General features: G+C 43.0%; 1 protein-coding gene across 1 annotated transcript in view; it reads right to left on the bottom strand.

Moving 5' to 3' along the window:
* The window catches only part of cplx2b (complexin 2b), a 57781-nt gene that overhangs the window by 3967 nt on the left and 28528 nt on the right, over positions 1 to 25286 (bottom strand). The window contains exon 2 of the mRNA XM_032527662.1: positions 14978 to 15141. Within this exon, the coding sequence (XP_032383553.1) occupies positions 14978 to 15008 (31 nt within the window). The 5' untranslated portion in view covers positions 15009 to 15141. The remainder of the gene's footprint in view (positions 1 to 14977; positions 15142 to 25286) is intronic.

Below are 25286 nucleotides of genomic sequence, written 5' to 3'. Positions count from 1 at the left end.
TACCTGTACCTCCACGTCCCTCTTTGACATGTACCTGAAGTGTTAAACACATAACCAACAACATATGTGTTGTATTTGGAGGGAAATCTGCTGAATCACTTGCTGTCAACAGGAAGAGGGTGATGCTATAATTATATTTTTGTAATTAAATTACATTTGATACTCTACTACACACAGGCCTAAAATACACACACATGCTCAGTTCCTATGTATGCACTAATGGAGAGATGTGGGGGAGTGGCGCCCTGAGTGGTTGAGAGGGTTCGAAGGTGAACTGCTATCACTCCAGCTACCAGTCCACGCTCATACGGGGACTTGAACCTGCGACCCTCTGGTTCCCAACCCAACTCCCTATGGACTGAACAGGTGTTTCTGGCTCTGAATCTGTGGTTGGAGTCACCTGTTGCCTCCATGTTCCTGCTCAACACCCTCTGCTACAATTCTCCATGTCTCTCTCTCTGTCTGTCTGTCTGTCTGTGTCTTTCTCTCTCACTGTCTCTCTTTCTCTCTCCGTCTCTTTCTCTCCCCCCCCCCAACCGGTCGAGGCAGATGCCCCACCACCCTAAGCCATGGTTCTGCTCCAGGTTTCTGACTCTTAAAGGAAGTGTTTCCTTGCCTCTGTGGCCTAGTTCTTGCTCTTGGTGAACTGTTGGGTTTCTGTAAATAACATCACAGTCCGGTCTAGACCTGCTCTTTATGGAAAGCGCAATGAGATAACTAGTTGTTGGGATTTAGCCATATATAAATAAAATTGAATTGAATTGAACTGAACTACTGCCACCCCTGTTGTTCTTCCACAGATGACGGATGCATTGAAACGACAAAGGAGAAGTCTTTTTCAAAATGAATTTGGGGTTATCTGGACTATATCCAGGCAATGAATTGAGTAGTTGATTGACTGAAAACTAACCACAAGGAATTTTTGCCGTGTATTGTCTGGATGCTGCTTTTAAAATGTGAGGGTTTGCTTTTGCTGTAATTTAAATCTCTTTGGCTTTTGGACTCTTGGTCATCTGAAGACCTTTGACTCGAGGAAATGGGATGGGAGTTTTACACTATTTTCTGACACTCAGTTGATTGATCAAAATTTTCATTTTGTCACCAAAAGAGCGGCAGAAGTGGGTCTTGTGTCATAATTTATAAGAAGTTTAAAAAAATGTAACTTTGCTTGATTGATTTTGTTATCTTAATGGCAGTTAAGACATTGTCTGCTTCAATGGTATAGCTTTTCTTAAAGGTGCCCTGCCACACAAAACGACGTACGTACTCATTTTTTTTTTAAATATGTTAGGTCCACACGTATGTGTGTGTGTTATGTGAAAATTAACTCCTACCTCTTCTGTCAGCTCTAGCCACAGAAGACATAAGAGGAGAAATCAGGCCAATCATAACAGCTGGCCAGTCTGATGCCATGTTGCCTGAGCTCATTAATATTCATGAGCTCGCCCAGTTTCGCTGGGTAAAGGATGCTGATACCCAGGCAGTCTTGGCTAGCTGTTAGCCAGTCAGAGTCAAGCAGCTTAGCTTGTTGAATATTGATGATAACTGGCAAAAATCGAGCGGAGTCTTCCTTCAGGCTTTCTATACCACGCTAGAATGGCTTGAAACAAGGTAACCAAGTTACAGAGTCCATGGTAGATCTTCAGACATTACCACAAAGTCATGAAATACGTGTGGTAGGGCACCTTTAAAATAAATTTCCCATGTGCACGATGTACTACACTAAAGTAAAACAATCCTAAGAGAAGGTTCTCTGGATGTTTTGGGCTCTTCCACCTACTTACCTCAGCTCCATCTATCTCTGCCTCTGCTCCTATAAAGCGGGATCAGCTCTTCATCTGCAACAGAAGCTGCTTTCTAGATGTAAAAGAAACTCCCTCTGGCCTATTGATATCGCCCCTGTTACCGCCCTCTGATCGATAGTAAATACAGGACCACCTGAGCGTGTATGAATTATGGATCCTCCAGCGGGGAGAAAACTTCATCTGAGTATTGATCTTCCTCTCGGGCAATAGTGAGAGGAGAGCCTGGCTGCCGGCCTGCTTTACCATCCAGGGCCTTTCTTTAACCAGAGCCAGAATAAAAATTAAATATGTTTTACTGCTGAGGAGATTATTTGAGTGAAAAATAAACATTGGAGAGCTGTGTGTTTCCTACAGTGTATCCCAAAGATTTCTTCTTTTTTTTTTAAATAATGCTGTTGGTTGTGTAGCTTCTTGACATCATTAAAATTCAGCAACTGCATTTTTGAAAAGTCATTAGTGCTCCAGTGGGTCATTGAATGGGGTTAACTGCTAACAAGCTCCTTATGAAAGTAATCATATTGATTATTCATCTGTTTTATCTGCTTTACACGTGTGTTTGGGTTGAATACCGAACTTCAATACTTTTTTCTATATTTTTTTGTATTGAGTATTGAAAAATGCCTCGTCATTACAACACCTAAGGAGCAAATCACATTAAAGCTGCAAACCGGGAACTCCCTGCTGAGTTCAAGGATACCTCACACAAGTCTCTACGTCATACAGGTCATTAGCTGAAAAATGGGGCGTGGCTAAAGCAGAGGGGCGGGCCAAACCATCACCAATGAAAATGGGAACAATGATACCTCACACAAAACTCGACATCAAACGGGTCATTAGTTATAAAAAGGGGCGTAGCTAACGCATAGGGGGCGGGTCAAACCATCACCAATGAAAATGGGAACTCTCTGCTGAGTTCAATGATACCTCACACACAATTTTACATTAAATGGTTCAAAAGCCATAAAAGGAGGCGTGGCTGGAGTATAAGGGTGTGGTTAAAGTAAAGGGGCCGGCTCAGTATCACAAGAAGAACTGGGAAATTTCAAGCAGATATGACAATGTACACTGTAGCAGCCACTTTCTCCTTCATCACTAAACACTCAAAATGGCCGCCATGCCACGCCCACACCGTTTGATGAAAAGTTTTTCTTTTAATAACCATTAGCCATTTTTGGGCACCTTTTCCCCAAACCCTTAAAATACGTACATTTTCACCAGACTTGATGCGAACGCCAAATTTGTTAAGTTTTAGATTATGTTCTTGTTTTCAGGACATCTAATAGAAACAGAACGTAATTAAGTCGCAGACTTAAAGACTGTGGGATCCTGACAATAAGCATTATTGATATTAACATTATGTCCGACATTATGTCTGTATTCACTTTTGTCTTCATAAAAGCCCAGTTTTTTGGGTCGGCAGCTTATGAAAATTGATGTCAGATGTGGATATCACCACACAGCAGCTTTTAGGCATTTTTCTGTTGTTTGCTAGCAGAGAGAAATTGATGAAAACAAGTCAACGGAGAGTGGAGAGTTTCTCCCCTCCGGTGGGCGTGTCTTTTCGGAGTATGACACAATGTCTCTACATGGTGGCCCCGAGGAACCTTTAATCACACTCAGCTGTTTTTCTGTTCTCTGTTTTTTTTCCCACTGACTTCAGTGTGGAAGGTTTGGTTTGAGAAAATGACTAAAAGTTACTTTTGAAAGCCAGGAAGGTCGTTAAAGATTAACGGTTCAGTCATCGCTATATCGATTACCGACCCTTATTACCATCATCAACCCTCACCGAATTATTGTGGTCATTTAGCGTTATGTGGCAATAAAAAATGAAGTACTGCCTCTTTTAAAGCACACAGGAGCCGAAGGAGAACATTCGGAAGGACCAGAGTAATTTACTGAGAAGAAATGGTGCTTAAGGACTCTGTGGTTGGCTCGGGGGGTCTGTGAGGCCGTGGGGGGGGGGCGGTCCTGTAGCTCTGCAGCAGACTCATATAGTGCTCCTCGTTGCCCTGCAGCGCTGTGTGGTGGCAGCAAATCTGGAGATGACAAATTAGCACTCAGCTGGTGGGGTGGGGGGGGGGGGGGGGACTCGCTGGGGAGGCAGGTTAAGGTCACGCTGTCCGCTGAGTGTGCCTCATTGTGTTGAAACACTCAAACACACACCATATGTACTGGAACTGTGTGTGTGTGTTGTGTGTCGTGTGTGAGCATACACCTTCAGAGCAAGTGCGTGCAACCACACACACACACACACACACACACACACACACACACACACACACACACACACACACACACACACACACACACACACACAAACAAAAACACACACACATGAGAAAACGGTTGCTCACGCATGAACACACCAACACACACGCAATGCTGTTACGTGTTTTGAATATTCCAACTATTTTGATTATCAAGTAATTGGGTTGAGTCATTTTAAGAAAAATAGTTACATTTCTTATTTTTGTAGCTTGTTAAAAGTGAAAAATTTCTATTTCCTAGACATTTGTGGACGTCATTTTGGGCTTATGGGAAACACTGATGGCTATGTTTTACCATTTTCTTGACCAAACAACTATTGGATTTATTGAGAATATAATAGAAAGATTAATAGTTGTTAGTTGCAGCCCTATTAATAAAACACTGATATCCTTAGTCAAAAGAAAAGAAAAATGGACGTATGGACTCTAAGTCAGAGTATGCAGAGTATGGCTAGTATAGAGTAGAGCTAAATATTGTAAATGAAATGATAAAGTAATTATTACTCCACTTGCCAGAGAGGTAGAGCGTTTTCTCTTTGACCCGTCAGCATCTTTACCCTTCACATGTTCCCTCCCTCCATCATCCATCCATCCATCATCCCTCCCTCCATCATCCATCCATCATCCATCCCTCCCTCCCTCCCTCCCTCCCTCCCTCCATCCATCCATCATCCATCCATCCATCTATCACCATCCATCCATCCATCATCCATCCATCCCTGTGACCTTCTGCTTCTTTTATCAACTGCCTTTCATTCATTTATTTACTTCCTGTTCCATCTTTCCTACTCTTTCCCTTCCTTTCAAACCAAATTTCTTCCCAGCGTTCGCTTCCCTCTCCACAACACAACCATCACTTTGATGGACAGGACTCATCTATCCTTCTTCCTTTCTTTCCTTTGCTTCCTTGTCCACTTCCCCTCCTCTGTCAGTCCATTAGAGGCCAGTTCACAGATTTCCACCGCAGACAAAGGTGGGCAATTCGGGGCAAAGTGCTCAAACGGCCCCAGTCCTCTTATGTTGCAATCAGACGCTCTTTACTTCCCTCAATCTTTTTCGCTGGCTACGTTTTTGTGCCACAGGGGCTGTAACGCACAACAGCTCAGGGTTTAAAGAGGCGGAGACAGGGCGGCGTCATGCTCAACGTCACTGCTGCCAAATCCAGACACATCCAGTCTGGTGCAGATTCCTGTCTTTTTGCGGGTGCTTTTCCCCCAAAGTGCAAATAGGATTAATTTAGGTTGATTTCACATAGGGCTGGGCTATATATCAATGTTGTATTGATATCGCGATATAAGAGTAGATATCGTCTTAGATTATGGATATACAGTATGGTAATATCGTACTATAGTAAGTGTCTTTACCTGGTTTTACAGGCTGTATTCCAGTGACATTATGTCATTTTCTGAATTTACCAGACTGTTCTAGCTGTTTTATTATTTACCTTTACCCACTAAGTCATTAAATCATTTCTGGGACCAATGCTCAACCATACAATATCGTTGGATTATCAACATCAAGGTATTTACTCAAGAATATTGTGACACTTAATTATCTCTACATCGCCCAGCCCTACTTTTGCACCTACCTTGTTTGGTCTGTTTAAAATGAACCCTGGAGGGTTTGGTCGGGTAGTCAGAACTCTGACTTTTTTTTTTATAAAGTCAAATTTTTTTGGGAACAAAAAAAGTCTTAATTCTGACCTTTTTCTCATTCTGAGAGACTAAACTCAAAATTCAGCCTTCAAACTCCGAACACCAGTGCATGTTTCACATGTGGTCCACTTCAGTATATTTCCCCACTATCTTTCATAACTGGTCATTCTAGAAACGATTCAGACAGAAAGAGCAAAACACTGAAGCAAAAACGTCACAAATCATCCACTCAAGTCTCAGTTGAACTCATTTATAATGAATGAAAGAAGAAACACGTTAAGATATTGTGACATTTTGCAAAGTCATTTGTTTTCTCTCAGGTCAGGAGGTAGATGTGAGACAGACAGTAGAAGAGGAGGATGATTGTTAGTGAACCACGTTAATGTTGCTGGAAAAGGGTTAAATAAACTGTATCGTCTCGAGCCGAGGCCACGGAGTGAAGAAAGCGTCTCTTCAACCAGAAGATGTCATATAATATTTATCTGAGAGTGCAAACATATCCGAGGCGCGGTGGCGTTGCACCCGGCCCCTCTCTGCAGGAAGTCTGATATCTCCTGTCTGGTGGGCAGCGAGGGAAGCCACAGAGAAAGATAGAAACACAGATAAAGCAGAAGGAAAATAGGAAGAAATACAGGATACGGTGGTGAATGAGGGTTTTTGATTGAAAGTTGTGATAGATTTTTTCAAAAACTGAAGGAAATTGTGTATTCTGTTTGCTTGAGGTGAATTTTTTTAGCGGAAGGAAAACCCGAGAAAAGAAAAGTGACAGAAATCCATTTGTCAGATCCATTAAATTATGCCGCCGTGACATTTACAGCCACACAGCCTTCCAGAAATGTGTCCATGTTCTGGGGTAATGTGCTGTTTGAACATTAGCTGGTGCCTCGCAAAAAATGCCAAGTTCATTTTCTTTCCTTTCTTATGAATTATTACTTTTCCACGCCAGACCAGGATGCTGGTACATGTCCAATCTACTCCCTCTGGAGAGTGTTGTGGGCGTCTGAAGCGGCTGTTTGAAGAGCTTACGTAAGCAAATATGCACGTGGGTTGTTCAGAGACTTTTGTATGGCTGTTTTCCGCTATGTTATGTTATTTTATTTTAGCTGGTCTGGAACCTTACTCCCTCCCCCCCCCCCCCGCCCCGACATGCCTGAGTGCTCTGGTCTATGTTATGAGTAGCAATGTCTACATAATTCAGGTTTTCTTTGTCTTGTTTGTCTTAATGTTGTTAAAATGCCATGTGATGAGATTTCTATGCAACTTTAATTTCCCCATAGAGACAATAAACATAAAACAAACAAAACAAAGTTTTATACTTTTAATTTTGAGCATGCCATTTAAGTGGTGTTGTTTTTTTAATTTGAACCTGCTTCCTGAATAGGTTTGGGTATCCTTTGGGTTTTTACGATACCTGTGACTCAGCTGGTCAAGTTGCAGGCAGCTGGTTTTTGAACTTAAAGGTGCATTACCACACGAATTTCATTACTTTGTGGTAATGTCTGAAGTTCTACCATGAACTTTGTAACATTTTCTGTGGAAACAAGGCGTTTGTTACATTGTGTCAAGCCATTCTAGCGTGGTATAGAAAGCCTGCACGAAGACTCAATTTGTTCCGGTTCTCATTAACATTCAACTACCTAAGCTGCTTGACTCTGATTGGCTCACAGCTAGCCAATGAGAGCCTGGCAATCAGCATCCTTCACCTAGCTCATGAATATTAATGAGCTCAGGCAACGTGACGTCAGACTGACCAGCTGTTGTGATTGGCAATTGGAAGTTAGGATGGAAGTACAAAGAGTCGTTGCAGAAGAGATGACACACCGTTTCATTGCATTGGTGGCAACTGGCAGGTTGCAAGTAGTTGTAACTTGTCTTGCAAATCTTTGGTCTGGGCTTTAGGCTACTTCAAATCATGTTGAGAACTGTATGAAAATGTATTTAGGTGGAGCAAGTGTAACGAAAAGGTAAAAAGTAAGAGGCAGAAAGATGGAAGCCAGCGCTTAACCCTTGTTTGGTATTCGGGTCAAATTGACCCATTTCACATTTTTACAAGAAGAAAAATGGTACAAGTTACATGTTTTCTACCTGAAAATCAACGTCCTTTCCTTATTTCCTGTGATAAACATGTATTCCTGACTCAATTCAGAACATTATTCTGGATATGACACTTATGTTTTTTCCATAGTAGATTTTTAACATGAATTATAACCTTATGACAAAAAACTAACCCCACTTCCATTTTTAATTGTGTGCTAGTAGAGACTGATGCATTCCCTAAACATATATGTTATCTCAATAAAGACAATATTTGTTAATAGATTATGAAGTGAGATTTTATTTCAGAATTGTTTTTAAAACCCCAAATAAATCCCGGGTCAGCTTGACCCGAGGGACACGAGAGGGTCCCGGAAGTGAAGACAACACGAGGGTTAAGAATGAAAGAGAACAATGAGGATGGATTGAAGGAGAACACAAGACAGAGGAAAATCAGAGAGACAAAGCATGGACCATTGACTCCCCCCCCCTCCGGCCGCTCAGATGGATGGCAGTGGAGCTGGGTAATTTGTTCGAGGTGGAAGGGTTTGAAAAATTAAAGTCATTTTAATAATGGATGACCTCCATTTCCAAATTACACCCTCATAAGTCACATGAGCACCACATCGATCAGATGTTTGGGAAGCGGTGCGGCCTTGTGCCCGAATCCAAAACCCCACACATTCAGCTGAAGTGCTCTTGGTTTGGGTCTGTGTGGAGTCTCCGGTCAACTAATCAACCTGCACGTTCCACTTCCTGTTTTTTTTGCACCTTCCCTGCCCGATCGCCATCATCCCGCCTGCACAGGAAATTAAACCGTGAGTTCGACCTGCCTGGTCAGGACCAGTTCACGCTGATCCCTCACAGATTACCTAGACGTTATCTTTTATATGAGCTTATTCATGAGAAAATGTGAGATGTTCACGTTTTTGATATCCTGGCGAAGGCAGGAAGTACATATTGGGGACAAAATAAATGTTTTAATGGCACTTTTCCAGAGACGAGGTACGAGATAGGGTGAACTTTGTTTATTACTAAAGATATGGGCTGTAGAGAGACTCAGTGGTCACATCTGATCAGCTGCACACATGTCAAATAAGCAGCATAAGCAGCATCTCTCACAGTATATCAGAGATGGGGACTCAAGTTTGAGACTCGGACTCGGGTCACACATTGACTTCAGACTTGACTTAAGACTTGTCCTCTAAAGGCGTCCAGATGCTGGACAATCTTTGTGTTTAGGAAACGTTGATATAAACTGATCATAACCTACCTACATAACATGTAATTCGTATCTGCTGCGCGCGGCTACACGTGTGAGAGGACTACAAACATGTCGGCCGCATCGGCAGCTACTGCGCCATTCATCAGAAGCTTTGGCTTTAAAATCTTCATTCAAGGACCAAACAAAAGAAGCGCTAATTAAAAAATATCTATCTAACTCTAGCTCAAAGAATTAAGACTTGACTTGAATTCTAGCTCAGAGACTTGAGACTTGACTTGGACTATAGTTCAAAGACTTGAGACTTGACTCTGACTCTAGCTCAAAGACTTAACCTGGACTCTAGCTCAAAGATTTAAGACTTGACTCTGACTCTAGCTCAGAGACTTGAGACTTGACTCTGACTCTAGCTCAGTGACTTGAGAATTGACTTGGACTCTAGCTCAATGACCTAACTTGAACTCTAGCTCAACGACTTGAGACCTGACTGACTCCAGCTCAGAGACTTGAGAATTGACATGGACTTTAGCTCGAAGACTTGAGGCTTGACTCTGACTCTAGCTCAAAGACTTGACTTGGATTCTAGCTCAAAGACTTGAAACTTGACTTGGGATCATGCTCAGAGACTTGTAAACATCTCTCGCCGTATATATTCCAATCACATGTTGTGTTTAAGGTTTTTTGTCATTCCTAATCAACTTTGATCTTGATGCTTATTTAAAATGTAAAAATGGTCGAGCTGTTGATGGTTTTGTACTGACAAACAAACATGGTGTCCGCCCAGTGAGGTTCCCACCCCGGGCCATGGATCCGCCTCGCTGTCCTGGACGGATTAATCTAACGCAACGAGGAAACTCTGATGAACTCGATTTCTAATTAAGAACCAGTAAATACGATCTGTGGCCCGAAGCTGAAATCTATACCTCCGTCTGCACCAATGAAATGTTCTGGAGTTGTCCAACATCTAATGACATTAGTTAGGCCTGTGTGTGTGTGTGTGTGGTGTGTGTGTGTGTGTGTGTGTGTGTGTGTGTGTGTGTGTGTGTGTGTGTGTGTGTGTGTGTGTGTGTGTGTGTGTGGTAAATTAAAAATAAAGTTGCAGGTTAACTGGACAAAGTGAATGTGTCTCAAATAAAGGAGGGCAGATTTCAAATGAAAGTTAGAAAAAAATCGAGAATTTTTTTATAATCTACTTTCAAAATAGTGTTTTCATGCAATCATTTGTCACTTTTTTAAACTTTTAAATAGAAAAAAGTCATGTTTTATTTCACGGGTCTGTGATATCCAAATAAATTCCATTGAATTTCTGCAGGAAATTGACAAGAAAGATCTATGGACAGTAGTCTTGCACTAATTATAGAGAAAATTGGAAAATTATAAACTTCAGATTAATTTATTCCAATGATTACAGGTGTAATTCTAACTTAAAACTAACTACAACTATTTTGGTTCGTGCACAGCAGGTTAGCTGAACATGTAAGAATGTGAGATTTGTTGACAGGCAATTATGAAATTCACCATAAGTATATATGATACAATTTATAATAATGAAAAAATAAAGAATGAAATAAACTTCGAGAGAAAACAGTCAACCTTGAATGTCAACGTTTACTAAATGGAGGTTTTTGTTCTAGAAAGTTTCTATTTCCCCCTTTAATTAATATTAGAAACCTGGCACATAAAAATAAATACAAAAATATGTTTGGCTGCTACAACATCAATCAGATTGGGTCATTTCTATCCAAGAGAAACACTGTGGGGTTGTTGTTGTTGTTGTTGTTGTTGTTGTTGTTGTTGTTGTTAGATTGATGTCCTGACACGCCCACCTAAACACTGCACTCCCATTGGCTGGAGTATGCATTTCATCTCAATATGGTCTTACTCCCCTTGGGACCAAAACCACGACAGAGACCTCATCTGTATAAGTGTGTATATATATTTATATGGACAACCAGCTGCGTCCCAATGAAATAAATGCCGCCCTGTTCCAGGAGAAAAGGTCAAAGCAAAGATAGCATCTCTACGGGTGGAAAATCACAACCCTTCAATCCAGGATGGACGGATGGCTGAAGGGGTAAAACTGCTATACTGTAGCCTGGAACATGCAAAGGAGGAGGGGATGGAGAGATGGAGGGATGGAGGGATGGAGGGATGGCTGAAGGGGTAAAACTGCTATACCGTAGCCTGGAACATGCAAAGGAGGAGGGGATGGAGGGATGGAGGGATGGCTGAAGGGGGTAAAACTGCTATACTGTAGCCTGGAACATGCAAGGAGGAGGGGATGGAGGGATGGAGGGATGGCTGAAGGGGTAAAACTGCTATACTGTAGCCTGGAACATGCAAGGAGGAGGGGATGGAGGGATGGAGGGATGGCTGAAGGGGTAAAACTGCTATACTGTAGCCTGGAACATGCAAAGGAGGAGGGGATGGAGGGATGGAGGGATGGCTGAAGGGGTAAAACTGCTATACTGTAGCCTGGAACATGCAAAGGAGGAGGGGATGGAGGGATGGAGGATGGAGGGATGGCTGAAGGGGTAAAACTGCTATACTGTAGCCTGGAACATGCAAAGGAGGAGGGATGGAGGGATGGAGGGATGGAGGGATGGCTGAAGGGTAACTGCTATACTGTAGCCTGGAACATGCAAAGGAGGAGGGGATGGAGGGATGGAGGGATGGAGGGATGGCTGAAGAGGTAAACTGCTATACTGTAGCCTGGAACATGCAAAGTAGGAGGGGATGGAGAGATGGAGGGATGGAGGCTTCATAATTAGTGTTGGGCATTGTTTTGATTTTAACAATTACGATTCTGTTTTGCCTGATTCTTAACCCTCATGTGGTCCTTGGGTCAAATTTGACCTGTTTTCAGTTTTTTGGGACATTTGAAATAAACACTGAAAAAAATCAACATTAGAAATGTCAAATGACTTGGAAAAAAACATAAAAAAAGCACCCACAACGTTGAAAAAGTGTCAAACATGTCGGAAAAAGCAATAACAATGTTTCATGGTTGACGGGAAGACCACACAAGGGTTAAATAAATATAATTTCAAATACATCCAGTTTTATGTTTATGTACCGTTACCCCTAGCTACGGAACATAACAGAGGCATAAAGTCCCAGGTGAGGTTGAGATTTCAAATGTAATTTGTGAGAAATGTCTCACCGTCTCCGACCAATCGCCTGCCTCCATGTGTGTTAGGCACAATATTGGTAAAAAACTGACATTGCGATTATTTTTTCATGCGATGTATATTGCAGTATTAAAAAAGACACATTTTTCCCAAATGACATAGCTCTATTTGGAAAAACAAGATCATTCTCAACAACGGGGGTGATTTTGTTGAATTTTAACGCTTTACAAACCCCAAAACGATGTAGCTTCTCTTCTAAAGTGATTTTGGAGCGGGAAATTAGATGGTTAAATACTCTGGTTGATGACATGACACCATTGTATTCATATTATACTATCACTCCAGGCTAAAGTGAATGACATTGAATGATAGTGCATGCATGTTGCTTCCTCTAAGATTCAGGTTGCAGTTGGCTATTGTTGCCTGGTGGTTTGTTAGATACATTGATCAACACTGACTGTGATTGGGGGTTTGTTAGATACATTGATCAACACTGACTGTGATTGGGGGTTTGTTAGATACATTGATCAACACTGACTGTGATTGGGGGTTTGTTAGATACATTGATCAACACTGACTGTGATTGGGGGTTTGTTAGATACATTGATCAACACTGACTGTGATTGGGGGTTTGCTGTGCATGCAGACCTGCACGTCAACCACTACAACAGGCAGAGGCAGAGGCAGATGCCCCCCCCCCCCCCCCCCCCCCACCCTGAGCCATGGTTCTGCTCGAGGTTTCGGCCTCTTAAAGGAAGTTTTTCCTTGCCTCTGTGTCCTAGTGCTTGCTCTTGGTGGGAACTGTTGGGTTTCCGTAAATAACATCCCAGAGTCCAGTCTAGACCTGCTCTTTATGGAAAGACCTGGGAGATAAATAACATCCCAGAGTCCGGTCTAGACCTGCTCTTTATGGAAAGACCTGGGAGATAAATAACATCCCAGAGTCCGGTCTAGACCTGCTCTTTATGGAAAGACCTGGGAGATAAATACCATCCCAGAGTCCGGTCTAGACCTGCTCTTTATGGAAAGTGCAATGAGATAACTGTTGTTGTGATTTAGCGCTATATAAATAAAATTAAATTGAATACAACAAACTGTGTGTGTCCAAGAACACTTAAATCAGTGTAAATCACGTTAAATCAGAAAGACACTGCTGTTGTAGATTAGTTTTACGTTTCCAGCATTGCGGCTCCGAACCGTTACCTGAGGGGGACCGACCCCTTGTTTCTTCAGGCTAACTATATTAGCTTTAGCCAATATGTTGGATTAGGCTGGCCAGCTAGTGGTCAGTAATGGAAGAAATAAAGCAAAAACATAGGCTGCAGATCAAAAGGAGCACCCAAAGACTTTCAGACCCAATCAGAAACAGCCCATTAGACCAGACCCAGAACGTGGTCAAAAGCCGACAGATTGAAATGGAGAGGGAACAGCAACACCCAGACCCAATTAGTCTGAATATAATTTGGGCCCAGTCGAACCCTCTTAAAGGAGAAGAAAATTCAGGAGAGAAAAAGGTTTAGGTGCGTAAAGGGATCGGGGGAATAACGCATGGAGGAATCAATGGAATGAAACCGAGATGAAGAAATGAGAAAGAGGGGAAGTGAGATTGGGGAAGGACGGGGGACGTGGGGGGGGGGGGGGGGGAACGGGGTAGAAATAATCAAGTGATGGGGATGAGAGAGTTTTGGGAGGAAGAAAGCGAGAGGGGCAGGCTGAGCTATAGAGGAATAAATCTCATTTCATTGTGGCCGGTGGTCACTGAACTGATGAAATGAGATGAGAGGGTTGATTTAAGGAGACGTTGACCTCTGGCCCCTGGGGGCCCCTCACTTTCAAGAACATTCACCCAGCCGGTTTTATGTTGCTCTTACTGATTGAGTCCAACCTCAGTCGATGTACAAGTCACCTGGGGTATGAATGAAAAGCAGGGGCCAAGCTTTGAACTTACAAAAGAACTTGTTCGCATAAAAAATGTATCACATTAAATCCTGATGATTATTCCATCCTGTAAAATGGTTCAAACATAAATACTATATAAATAATAATACATCATAGGCAGCACAGTGGCTAAGTGGTTCGCACTTCTGCCTCACAGCAAGAAGGTTCTTGGTTCGAATCCAGGTAGTTGGGTGCTCCGGTTTCTTCCCACCATATGACGTGCATGCCAGGTAGGACTACAGTGTTTGCAGAAATGTTGATTAATGTGCATTGTCCTAATAAAACAAATGTGAAAACAAAAAAAATACTTGAAGACATTTCGAATATTATAATTGATTTCTGCCTTGTGTCTGATATGACAGTTTCTCCCAAATACATGTGAAAGGAACTTTTTGTCCACTTAAAGGTACAAAATGGCTTTGTCACTGGGGCGGTACCTTAATGGGACAAAATTATACCTTTTCTACAGGTACTTTGTTGTACCTTGGTACAACAAAGGTACAATATTGATCCTCAAAGGTCCACATTTATCATGTCATGCAGTGTGGGACTTGCTCTGGTCTGGTCTTGGTCTCAACCCCTTACAGTCTTGGTCTTTTTTCTGTCTCGATACACTTTGGTCTTTGTTAGTACATTGTTGCCAATACAAAGGTCTTTACAAGATTTAATGCCATTTGATCCAACGGTTAAGCAATTAAATGATCGTTGATCTGCCTTTCTCAACATGTAACTCTGCACAGACAACCTTGAAATGATGCTTTATATTTGTTTCCCCGGTCATTTTCAATGAAATCGACATGAGAACGCAGGCTTTATTGAGCTCTGAGCTAAATCTTTCTACACCATCCTCACAGAAATCTACCAACTTGTTCCGGCCTGATTGCAGCATAGAAAATTGCCAAAGCATTGACAGTTGATTACTTACCACCTAAAGCTTGCTTCATTACAAAATCCATGGTTCCTGCTGATTAGTGTGGTTGTTTATCTCAAGACCAAAGAGAACTGAGCATGTAGCCACCAAGCCTGGGATCTCTGGGTGTCTTGGTCTTTTGCACTTTCCCGTCCTTCTGTCGTAACGTCTTCAGTGACCTGAGAGAGACGAAAATCAGTATTAGTTTGGAATACATGTTAATTCAGGAAGTGCTGGGTTCACGATTCCATTTTCAAACCCTCCATGTCCCAACAGCCCCAACAGGCCCTCCATGTCCCAACAGCCCCAACAGCCCCTCCATGTCCCAACAGCCCCAACAGTCCCTCCATGTCCGAACAGTCCCTCCATGTCCCAACAGCCCCAACAGTCCCTCCGTGTCCCAACAGCCCCAACAGTCCCTCCATGTCCCAACAGCCCCTCCATGTCCCAACAGCCCTAACAGTCCCTCCATGTCCCAACAGCCCCTCCATGTCCCAACAGCCCCTCCATGTTCCAACAGCCCTAACAGTCCCTCCATGTCCCAACAGGCCCTCCATGTCCTAACAGCCCCAACGGCCCCTCCATGTCCCATCAGCCCCAACAGTCCCTCCATGTCCCAACAGTCCCACCATGTCCCAACAGCCCCAACAGTCCCTCCGTGTCCCAACAGCCCCAACAGTCCCTCCATGTCCCAACAACCCCAACAGTCCCTCCATGTCCCAACAGTCCCTCCATGTCCCAACAGCCCCAACAGTCCCTCCGTGTCCCAACAGCCCCAACAGCCCTAACAGGCCCTCCATGTCCCAACAGCCCCAACAGTCCCTCCATGTCCCAACAGCCCCAACAGTCCTCCATGTCCCAACAGTCCCTCCATGTCCCAACAGCCCCTCCATGTCCCAACAGTCCCTCCATGTCCCAAAAGCCCCTCCATGTCCGAACAGCCCCTCCATGTCCGAACAGCCCCTCCATTTCCAAACAGCCCCAACAGCCCCAACAGTCCCAACAGTCCCTCCATGTCCCAACAGTCCCTCCATGTCCCAACAGCCCCTCCATGTCCCAACAGCCCCAACAGTCCCTCCATGTCCCAACAGTCCCTCCATGTCCCAACAGCCCCTCCATGTCCCAACAGTCCCTCCATGTCCCAAAAGCCCCTCCATGTCCGAACAGCCCCTCCATTTCCAAACAGCCCCAACAGCCCCTCCATGTCCCAACAGTGTGTGGGCCTCTGATGTCTCTTATTGTTTTACTGTATTTTAGTATTTATTCATTTTTTTCTTTTTCTTTTTACAATATTTCATATTAATTGTTTTGTATGTTTGAGTTTTCTGTGCAGCACTTTTTGTAACTTTGTGTTTGTAAAATGTGCTATAGAAATAAAGTGGATTGGATGTAGATCTCCAGTCCGCCAGGTATTGGACGGTGTGAGACAGTGGATCACGCTGATGTTAAGACAACAGATAATGGGATCTTCTTAGCCTTCTAACTGTGTGACAGGAACCCCGTTCTGGGAAGCCCGTGGGTCAATACTCAGGCCATTTGCTCCAAGTCACTTATCCGTCTGTAAATCAATACCGCTGGATCGCTCCTCTTCTACCGCGGACTGGCCATAAATATTTCATGGTAAATTAAACGTGTTTGATTTCTCACGACACACATCCAGCACACATGCAGAACATCTTCTTATATCCACACTAGAGCTGCAAAGAATAAGCAATTAATCGAATAGTTGTCAATTGTTTAATTAATCTGCAAGTATTTTGATTAGAGATAAGAGTCATTTTAGTGTAAGAAAGAACATTCTCTGATTGCAGCTTGTTACATGTGGATATTTTCTAGTTTAGTCTCTCCTCTGTGACAGGGAATTGAAAATAAGACATTTGAGGATTTGGGCTTTGGGAAATACTGATGGACATTTTTTTTTTTTTTTTTGGAGCAAACAACTTATTCATTGATCGAGAAAATAGTCAACAGATTAATCTACAATGAAAATAGGCATTAGTTGCAGCCCTAATTCACACATAAAACACACATATTTGCACTGTATGTAAGAGAAATACCAAAAGATAGTCAGATCTTTCCTCATATATTTTCTCATTAATATTTCATAAACTATGACAATCCACTTTCTCAGTTTCCTGTTTCCATCCCAGCTGATAATACAATCACTGTGTGTGTGTGTGTGTGTGTGTGTGTGTGTGTGTGTGTGTGTTGTGTGTGTGTGTGTCTGGTGTGTGTTGTGTGTGTGTGTGTGTGTGTGTGTGTGTGTGTGTGTGTGTGTTCATTCTGTCGCCCATCTGCACTGACCATAAAACACTGAATTTGAAATGTTTTTACAGTGCAGAGTGATATGTGCAGCAGTCTTCGAGCAACATTGGAAAAAAATCATGTCAAATATCTCTTCAAGGGAGAGGAGTTAAGGTTTGCCCAAAAGTCTCTAAGTTGTGTCCGTACCCTAAAATTCGAAAATGGCCACTCTCCGTCACACGGCCCCAACAAAACCTTGGTTCTGCTTAAAATATGCGCCTATTTTCCATCAAAAATAGGTGGGTCAAACAAACACAGGTCTTCCACCCAGGAGACCCCTGTTCACATCCTGTTTGAAACCAAAAGTCAATGTTGACTTATTTTTAAATGACGTATAGTACAAAAAAAACTAAATTTTCCTGACCAAGTAGTTTTGTTTCAAGCCCTGTGTTTGAAACTGCGGCCATTTCACAGTCTGCACCTGACGCTGTTACGAGGATAAGTATGGTTTCCCCATAAATGTCATTGAGGAGGTTTTTGCATGGTTTGTAATACAGTTGGACAGCGGACATTACGGGAACTGCAGCTGCTCTGAAGCCATTGTAGAGCCTGGTTGCTGATTGGCTTGTTATAAATATGATGCCCTGTTGTCCCTGTGTTGCGTGCCTGTGTACTCTCACTGTTGCCCCTTCACCTACTTGATAAACTCTCATACTGCACTAGTGTCAACCAAGATGAAATCCTCCACATGTATTGCACCTGATGAACCAGAATGCCAATTCCATTACGAAGCAGATAACTCATGCTCCTTCTTGCAGAGAAATCCCCCCCCCCCCCGTGTCATTTTGCCACGCCAATATCTGAGTAGAGCTGGGATGAGATAGGATGGGACGGCAGATTGAGCTGCACAGCTTATTCTGGGAGGTAACAGGGGAGACAAGGCCGAGCGGGACCACAATCCATTTGTAACTGTGACCGAGCGCTTCAGGGGGTGAAGAGCCTCATTTCCATACACACACACACACACACATGGACGCACACAAGATTTCATTAACTACTGTACGCTGACACACAATGCGAGAAACACAAATGCTACACACTGCAGTGCCCTGCTATACACATGTAATATGTGTCTGTGTGTATGCATAAAAAATGGTGTGTGTGTGTGTGTGTGTGTGTGTGTGTGTGTGTGTGTGTGTGTGTGTGTGTGTGTGTGTGTTGTGTGTGTGTGTGTGTCCGCGTGTTGTCACTGTTAGGAGAAGACGGAGGCAATCATTTTGAAAATTCAATCAATAATTGCATTAAAGGAAAGGAAAACCCTCATGTTTCACTGGTAAAAAAAAATAACAACAAGATGCTCATCTATTATTCACTCAGATGTCATGACAACAAATATAAATAGTTCAACAGATAAATCACCAGAAGACATATTTATCAGATTACTTGGCTTCTTTGTTCCTAAACCAAGGGGATTTTCTTGATGAACAACATTGGAAAATGTATTGGAAACTGAATAAAATCCAAGACATGGTTTGGGACCATGACAGCAAGGTAAATGTATTTAGGTCAAACATCTAAGTTGCTTCCTTCAAGTTCTGGTAACAACATGAAAAAAGAAATAACAAAAATGTGTGTTTGAAAGTAATGAAATGTACATTGTGGCAGCATTTTTCCTGAAAACATCTCAGCCTCCGACCCCCCCCCCCCCCCCGGGCGAGGTCAGAGACCATCATGATCACCCAGGGTTCAGCGTTATCCTCATTGTGTACTACGTTCTTTCTTCAAACACTTCATGCAGCTAAACAAAGAAAAATACACAAAACTAAATAAATGTAGCTGTGTGTGTGTGTGTGTGTGTGTGTGTGTGTGGTGTGTGTGTGTGTGTGTGTGTGTGTGTGGGGTGTGTGTGTGTTGGTCTGGCAGAAGAACATCTCTTATCGTTTTCGAAGCAGACTCAAGGAAACACTAATCGAATAAAGAAAAGATGCTGCTGCCTGACAAGGACATCTGGAAGAAAAGGACACACACACACACGCACACGCGCAACACACACACACACACACACGCACACACACACACACGCACACACACCACACACACAGCTCTCTGTTTTTTGTTGTTACGTGTTTTCATTGTGGAGACAAAAGCGCACTCTGACGTTACAAGACAAAAACTGGGTTTTCCCTGTCTACACGACAATTTGATCACCTTTACTCTGACAGGTGTTCTACAAAAAAAAAAAAAAAAACTCAATTTGTTTGGATGACAAGCCAACATTTAAACAGAAAATAAAATTAAATACCCATAAACTCATGTGGACAAGGCCTGGTCAATACAAATATTTCAGCCTTCACCAAACATATTTGCTCATAGTTTGTATTTTTTAACCATCATCTCTCTGCAGACTGCAACCTGCTCCAACACAACAGAGCCAGGTCGACACCATCTCTCAAAGTCCTTCCAGTGAGGACGACCGGAACAATTCATCACATCAAGAGCTTATCGGTGGGCGGTCGGCATTGGACTGGAAGCTGAAGGGTCTCTCTCTCTCTCTCTCTCTCTCTCTCTCTCTCTCCAGCATGCTGCTAACATCTCCGTTCTGGTGATAGCGGATCGGGCCTTTAAAACCTTGCATAACCCTTCGCTTTCACACAGGGCCAAATATACCATACAATCACTGACGCCAGCACCCCAGGGCATCCCCCCCCCCCACCCCCTCCTCCACCTCCCAGAAACCCAACCATTTGTCTCCCCCTTCCATCCTCCAACCAGCCTTTCTTCTCCTACTTCTCCTTCCTTTTTAATTTCATAATCCGGGCGCTGGCAGCGGTGCGTGACAAAGGATAATGTTATCAGGGCCGGGCAGGACGGCGCGCTGATCCTATCCGGCTAATTGGAAGTTGTTTCCGAGTTGGGAGCGGCTCGGCGAGGAAGGCGGAACATGAGTCTGTCAACGCATGTTTATGACAGGCGGAGGAAATGTGTTAGGGGGACGGATAGAAAGAGTAAAAATAGGGGAAAAACGATTTACGTGTGTGTGTGTGTCTGTGTGTGTGTGTGTGTGTGTGTGATTTCAGTTCAAAGATGACAGGTCCGGACAGGATATAGTGATGATACAGTATTTTAATGATGGAAACAAAAATACATATTGCTGCTGTTGTGCAAAAACTCTTACTTCAGTTTAGCTGATTTTCATATTTTTTGCTTTAAAGGATGAGGCTGATTGTCAAGAAATTCCATGAACAACCATGTTTTTCCTGATATGCGGAAAACTTAAAAACTGTTGGCCAACATGTAAGCAATGTCATCAAAAAATGTATAAGGAGCTAAAGACATCAATGGGGTCCTTTAAGAAAATCCCCTGTCATCTCATATATCTTTTCCACCGAGCCAGTTCTGGTGCTGGTTCGGACTCAGTGCCAAATATTGAACCGGTTCTTTGCTTTTCCACACACACATAAACCTGGTTCTGGGCCAAGAACACGGGTTCCAACTCAGCACCAACTTAGCGCTGGTCTAGAGATAAGAACCGGTTACGTCAGGTGCCGGGGGGGCGGGGTTATCATGACGTTCAAAAACTAAAACTTCTGGCGACCATTTTGAAAACCCCGGTAAACTGTTAACCATAGAGAGCTGTTGATGTTAGCTTTGGACATGGATGGGAAACCAGAACCACCGTGGTCTGGGGAGGAAACCAGAACCACCGTGGTCTGGGGAGGAAACCGAACTGGAGTAGAACCAGCACCGAACTGGCACCTGCACCAGAACCAGCACCAGCACCAGCACCTGGCACATCTTAGTCTCGTTAAACTCTTTCTGGAGCTCATTACTTCAGATGTTCTTAACCAAAAAGATTCCATTCATCGTTTTCCAAAACCACTGTGGAGATCTGAGGTTTACACCCCACAATGTGTTCTTTCCTCTCTCGTGAACAGTCGCAGTGGTTGCACCGGTCCCACATCCTGCATCTTCGCTGCATTAGTGATGTAATGGGATGTTCTCATCACTGTTTAACCACCCACCGCCACCATGTGTCCATCTCTGTAGCACATAGTGGTCGGCGCTGAACTGAAACAAATTACAACATGCAAGTCTGAAATCAGGAAACTTTACTTCTGTCTCAACCCCAGAAATCTGGTCCAGGTTCTGGTTTCGGCAAAAGCAAACTTTTAGACTGTCCGCCCCCCTGGAAAAACTCTCCCATAAGTAGTTACATCTCATATTTACGTTTATAGGGGCAGCACCCTCTAGCTGACGCATTAGTTATTACAGAGCAGGGCAAGACCCGCCCAACGACGGCATTTACCTTGAGTAGGTAAGGTTAGGACAGCCAATTGGTCAGGGGGTAGGACCTGAACAAATCAGGTTCTGTTGCCTTGCATAAGCATGGACGCCTGTCCAATAGAAACATGTGAATGCAATTGAAGGGCGGGTCTTGCCTTAACAGCGTTTTTAAAACTGTGACTATTACACTCTCCGTTTTTTTCTGGCCTGTGGGTATTAGAGGTTTGTAATAAACAACCTATATCGCCGTATGGTTTGGAGGACTGGAGCTGTCGATGGTTCTGGTTCCTGCCAAAATAAATCCTTATAAAACAGAAAGCAAACATCTGATGAGCTCTCGTGTGTACAGAAAGAAACAGAAAATGAATCACAGGTGAAATTCTCCGGTACCCTTTAACCAGTTTCAAAGACAGATGTTGGAAAAAAAACTAAAAAAGTAATTTGTAATGGTCAGTGCACACACACACACACACACACACACACACACAGCCCCCAGATGGCCTTTCACCTTGTGTTTGATGAGCGTAGCCTTGGGACAATCGACTGTCCCTGACTGGGAAAATCAATGTATGAGCACTGGATGAATGGAACAAGATGGCTGACTGACAGGTGCTATTTCCTCATCAGGTTAGCGTGACTCCCCCAGGACTCCCAGTCTTCATCTATCAGAGTACGGGGCCTCATGAGATGAAAAGGACTACAAAAATAACAATATAATTTTCTTTAAATAGGACTACAGTTAAAAGGGAAATTGTGTTTTTGATGTAGGGGTGAACTGTCCCTTTAAGCTTATTGTCTGTCTAGATGCTTATTCCAATGCATTCTGGTGGTGTATAACACACAAAAACGTATGCACAACTATTTGTGTGATGTCCTACTAAATTACAGCAACTGCCAACCAATCATGTGAAGAAGTTTATCCGACTGGTCACATGATAGTTTAGGTTTAGCCCAGAAAAAGTGACTGTGAGCCGGGTACAGGACCCTGAGAGGGGACGGTTGTAACAGCGGGGTTTAGCCGACAAAAGTTGACAGTCGTGCGGCTAAGACAGTTATGTTTAGGCACCAAAACGTCTATTAACCCTGGTGTTTCTTCACTTTGGGGACCCTCTCGTATCCCTTGTGTCAAACTGACCCGTGACTTATTTGGGGTTTTAAAAACAATTCTGAAATAAAGTTTTACTTCATAATCTATTAACAAATATTGTCTTTATCTCAATTTCAAACACCTGTGATAACATCTATGTTTAGGGAATGCATCAGTCTCTACTAGCACACAATTAAAAATGGAAGTGGGGTTCGTTTTTTGTCATAAGGTTATAATTCATGTTAAAAATCCACTATGGAAACATCATAAGTGTCATATCCAGAATAATGTTCTGAATTGAGTCAGGAATACATGTTTATCACAGGAAATAAGGAAAGGACGTTGATTTCAGGTAGAAAAAAATGTAACTTTGTACCATTTTTCTTCTTGTAAAAATTGAAAATGGGTCAATTTGACCTGAATATTATACAAGGGTTAAGATTAGAAAAAGATTGTGGTTTGGTTTAAAACACTGGTCCCCTTACCACAAGGGTTTCATGCCTGGGAGAGGAGTCATGTCCCAGGAAGAAGTTAAGGAGAAAATGCAAGGTTTTCAACCAGAGAACAGGTGTCCATGTCCCTGGAGTACTTGTAGTCCAGGGACATGACACCTGTTCTCTGGGTGAAAACCTTGTGTTTTCTCCTTAAAGGTGTCCTACCCCACGTATTTCATTACTTTGTGGTATTGTCTGAAGTTCTACCATGGACTCTGTAACATTTATTTGTGGAAAAAATGCCTTGGTTACCTTGTTTCAAGCCATTCTAGCGTGGTATAGAAAGCCTGCAGGAAGACTCAGCTCCATTTGGGCCAGTTCTCATTAATTTTCAACAAGCTAAGCTATGCTTGACTCTGATTGGCTAAGAGCTAGCCAATGAGAGCCTGGCTATCAGTGTCCTTTACCCAGTGCAACTGGGCGAGCTCATGAATATTAATGAGCTCAGGCAACATGACATCAGACATCTTATGTCTTCTCAGTGGCTCGAGCTGACAGAGGAGGGAGCAGTTCATCTTCACATTCGCCACATACACACACACACACACACATATGAACATATTTCAAATAATGCAAGTAAAAAGGTTTTTTTTGTGACAGGGCACCTTTAACTTTAGAGAACAGAGTTCGTTTCTGTGGTGGAAAACCTTGTGTTTTCTCCTTAACTTCTTCTGGGACATGACTCGTCTCCCGGGCATGAAGCCCTGTGTTTTAGGAACCACATATCCACCCTACGCCGATCATCGTAGTCTTACAGCAAAAAACACGCCGCGAATAGCCACAAAGCCCCACAAAGCGGCGCTATTTTCATTTTGTGTTATCCAATCTGTCAGTTCACACCAGCTGCGATCAAGCGGTCGGCCCGCGAGCTGAAGCAATCGTTTTGCCGTCTCTTCTATTTCATCTACCAGCAAATGCGTCAAGTCTGGTAGGGAATCGCACACAGGAAGGCAACAGCGCAGCTGGATACTTTACAAAATAAAACAACTTTCAAGTCAAGTGCTCGATTAGGCACAAATCTTAGTTTCACAGGGCTTTGGTGCAGTGTTTCCGCACATATCTGCTCATTAACAAATAGGTGGAATACACACGATTCACAATGCATTACGTTTTGTAGCTATATGAACATAATATAATATAACGTACAAACATTAATGTTCTTAATAAGAGCAGCCTGCCTTTGCACAAGGAGCTTCACACATATAATAATGTTTTTGAGAGTAAATAAGCATAGTCTGCAATTCACGTATTGAAAATTCCACGACAAAACCGCACAAAATCAACCAAAAAGAAATCCTTTGACTGATATGTGATGACAATTCAGTTCAGATCTTTGAAAAAATTAATTAAAATCGTCCAACAAGACCATAAACAAGCTCTGAGTCACGGGCAGAATGAGTCAAAGAGACAAAATCCCAACAAAGAAAATCAAGAAGTCTGATCTCTCCATAAAATTGCATTGTGTGAACAACATCACACTAACATTAGCAATAGGATGCACTCTTCCGTTGCCATTTAGATCTGAATATCATCGTCTCTGCTACTCCCTGTTGCGTGAACGGTGTTTTATTGCATTTCGCGCATCGCCCGTGACGCTCCCGTCCACTACTATTAAAAGCCTCATGGTCTTTTCCTGCAAAGCTGCTTTAACATGGTCAATAAACCCAGTCTCACACACACATACACACAGAAAACTAGGTGTACAACCATCTTTCATTGTGTTTATTCAGAGTAAAACACGGCTGTCGGCTGTACAAAACAAGACCTGTTGCAACAACAACAAAAAAGTCACCAAAGACAGAAGATAAATTTGGGAGACGTCGGCGAATGAATTAATGATGAGCTGCTAACGCCGGGCCTCGCTCTCAGACCTGCCAGGCAGCGACTCCACCGCCCCGCCGACATTATTTATTCATGTGACTTCGCCGTGATGAATTATTCCCTCTGCACAGACTGGAAGGCAGAGGAGGGAAACTTGAACTCCATTTCATTTTTTCTACCTCTGAAAGTGACCGACCAGCCTTCGCATGTTAAAGGAGCTTCTGCGAAATCACAGTGTGTCGCATGGAGGAAGCTAATTTTAACTTGCATATTTTATATTTTAATAATACTTAATGAGGTTTATTATAGCACCCGACTTCCTGCAGATTGGTAACTATGACCGATTAGATACTAGTCATCAATTTTTCACACATCCTTCTATTAATGCTTCTGG

This window comes from Etheostoma spectabile, chromosome 10 (genome assembly GCF_008692095.1).
Source record: "Etheostoma spectabile isolate EspeVRDwgs_2016 chromosome 10, UIUC_Espe_1.0, whole genome shotgun sequence".
NCBI classification, from domain to species: Eukaryota; Metazoa; Chordata; class Actinopteri; order Perciformes; family Percidae; genus Etheostoma; species Etheostoma spectabile.
This window is presented reverse-complemented; position numbering and strand designations above follow the sequence as displayed.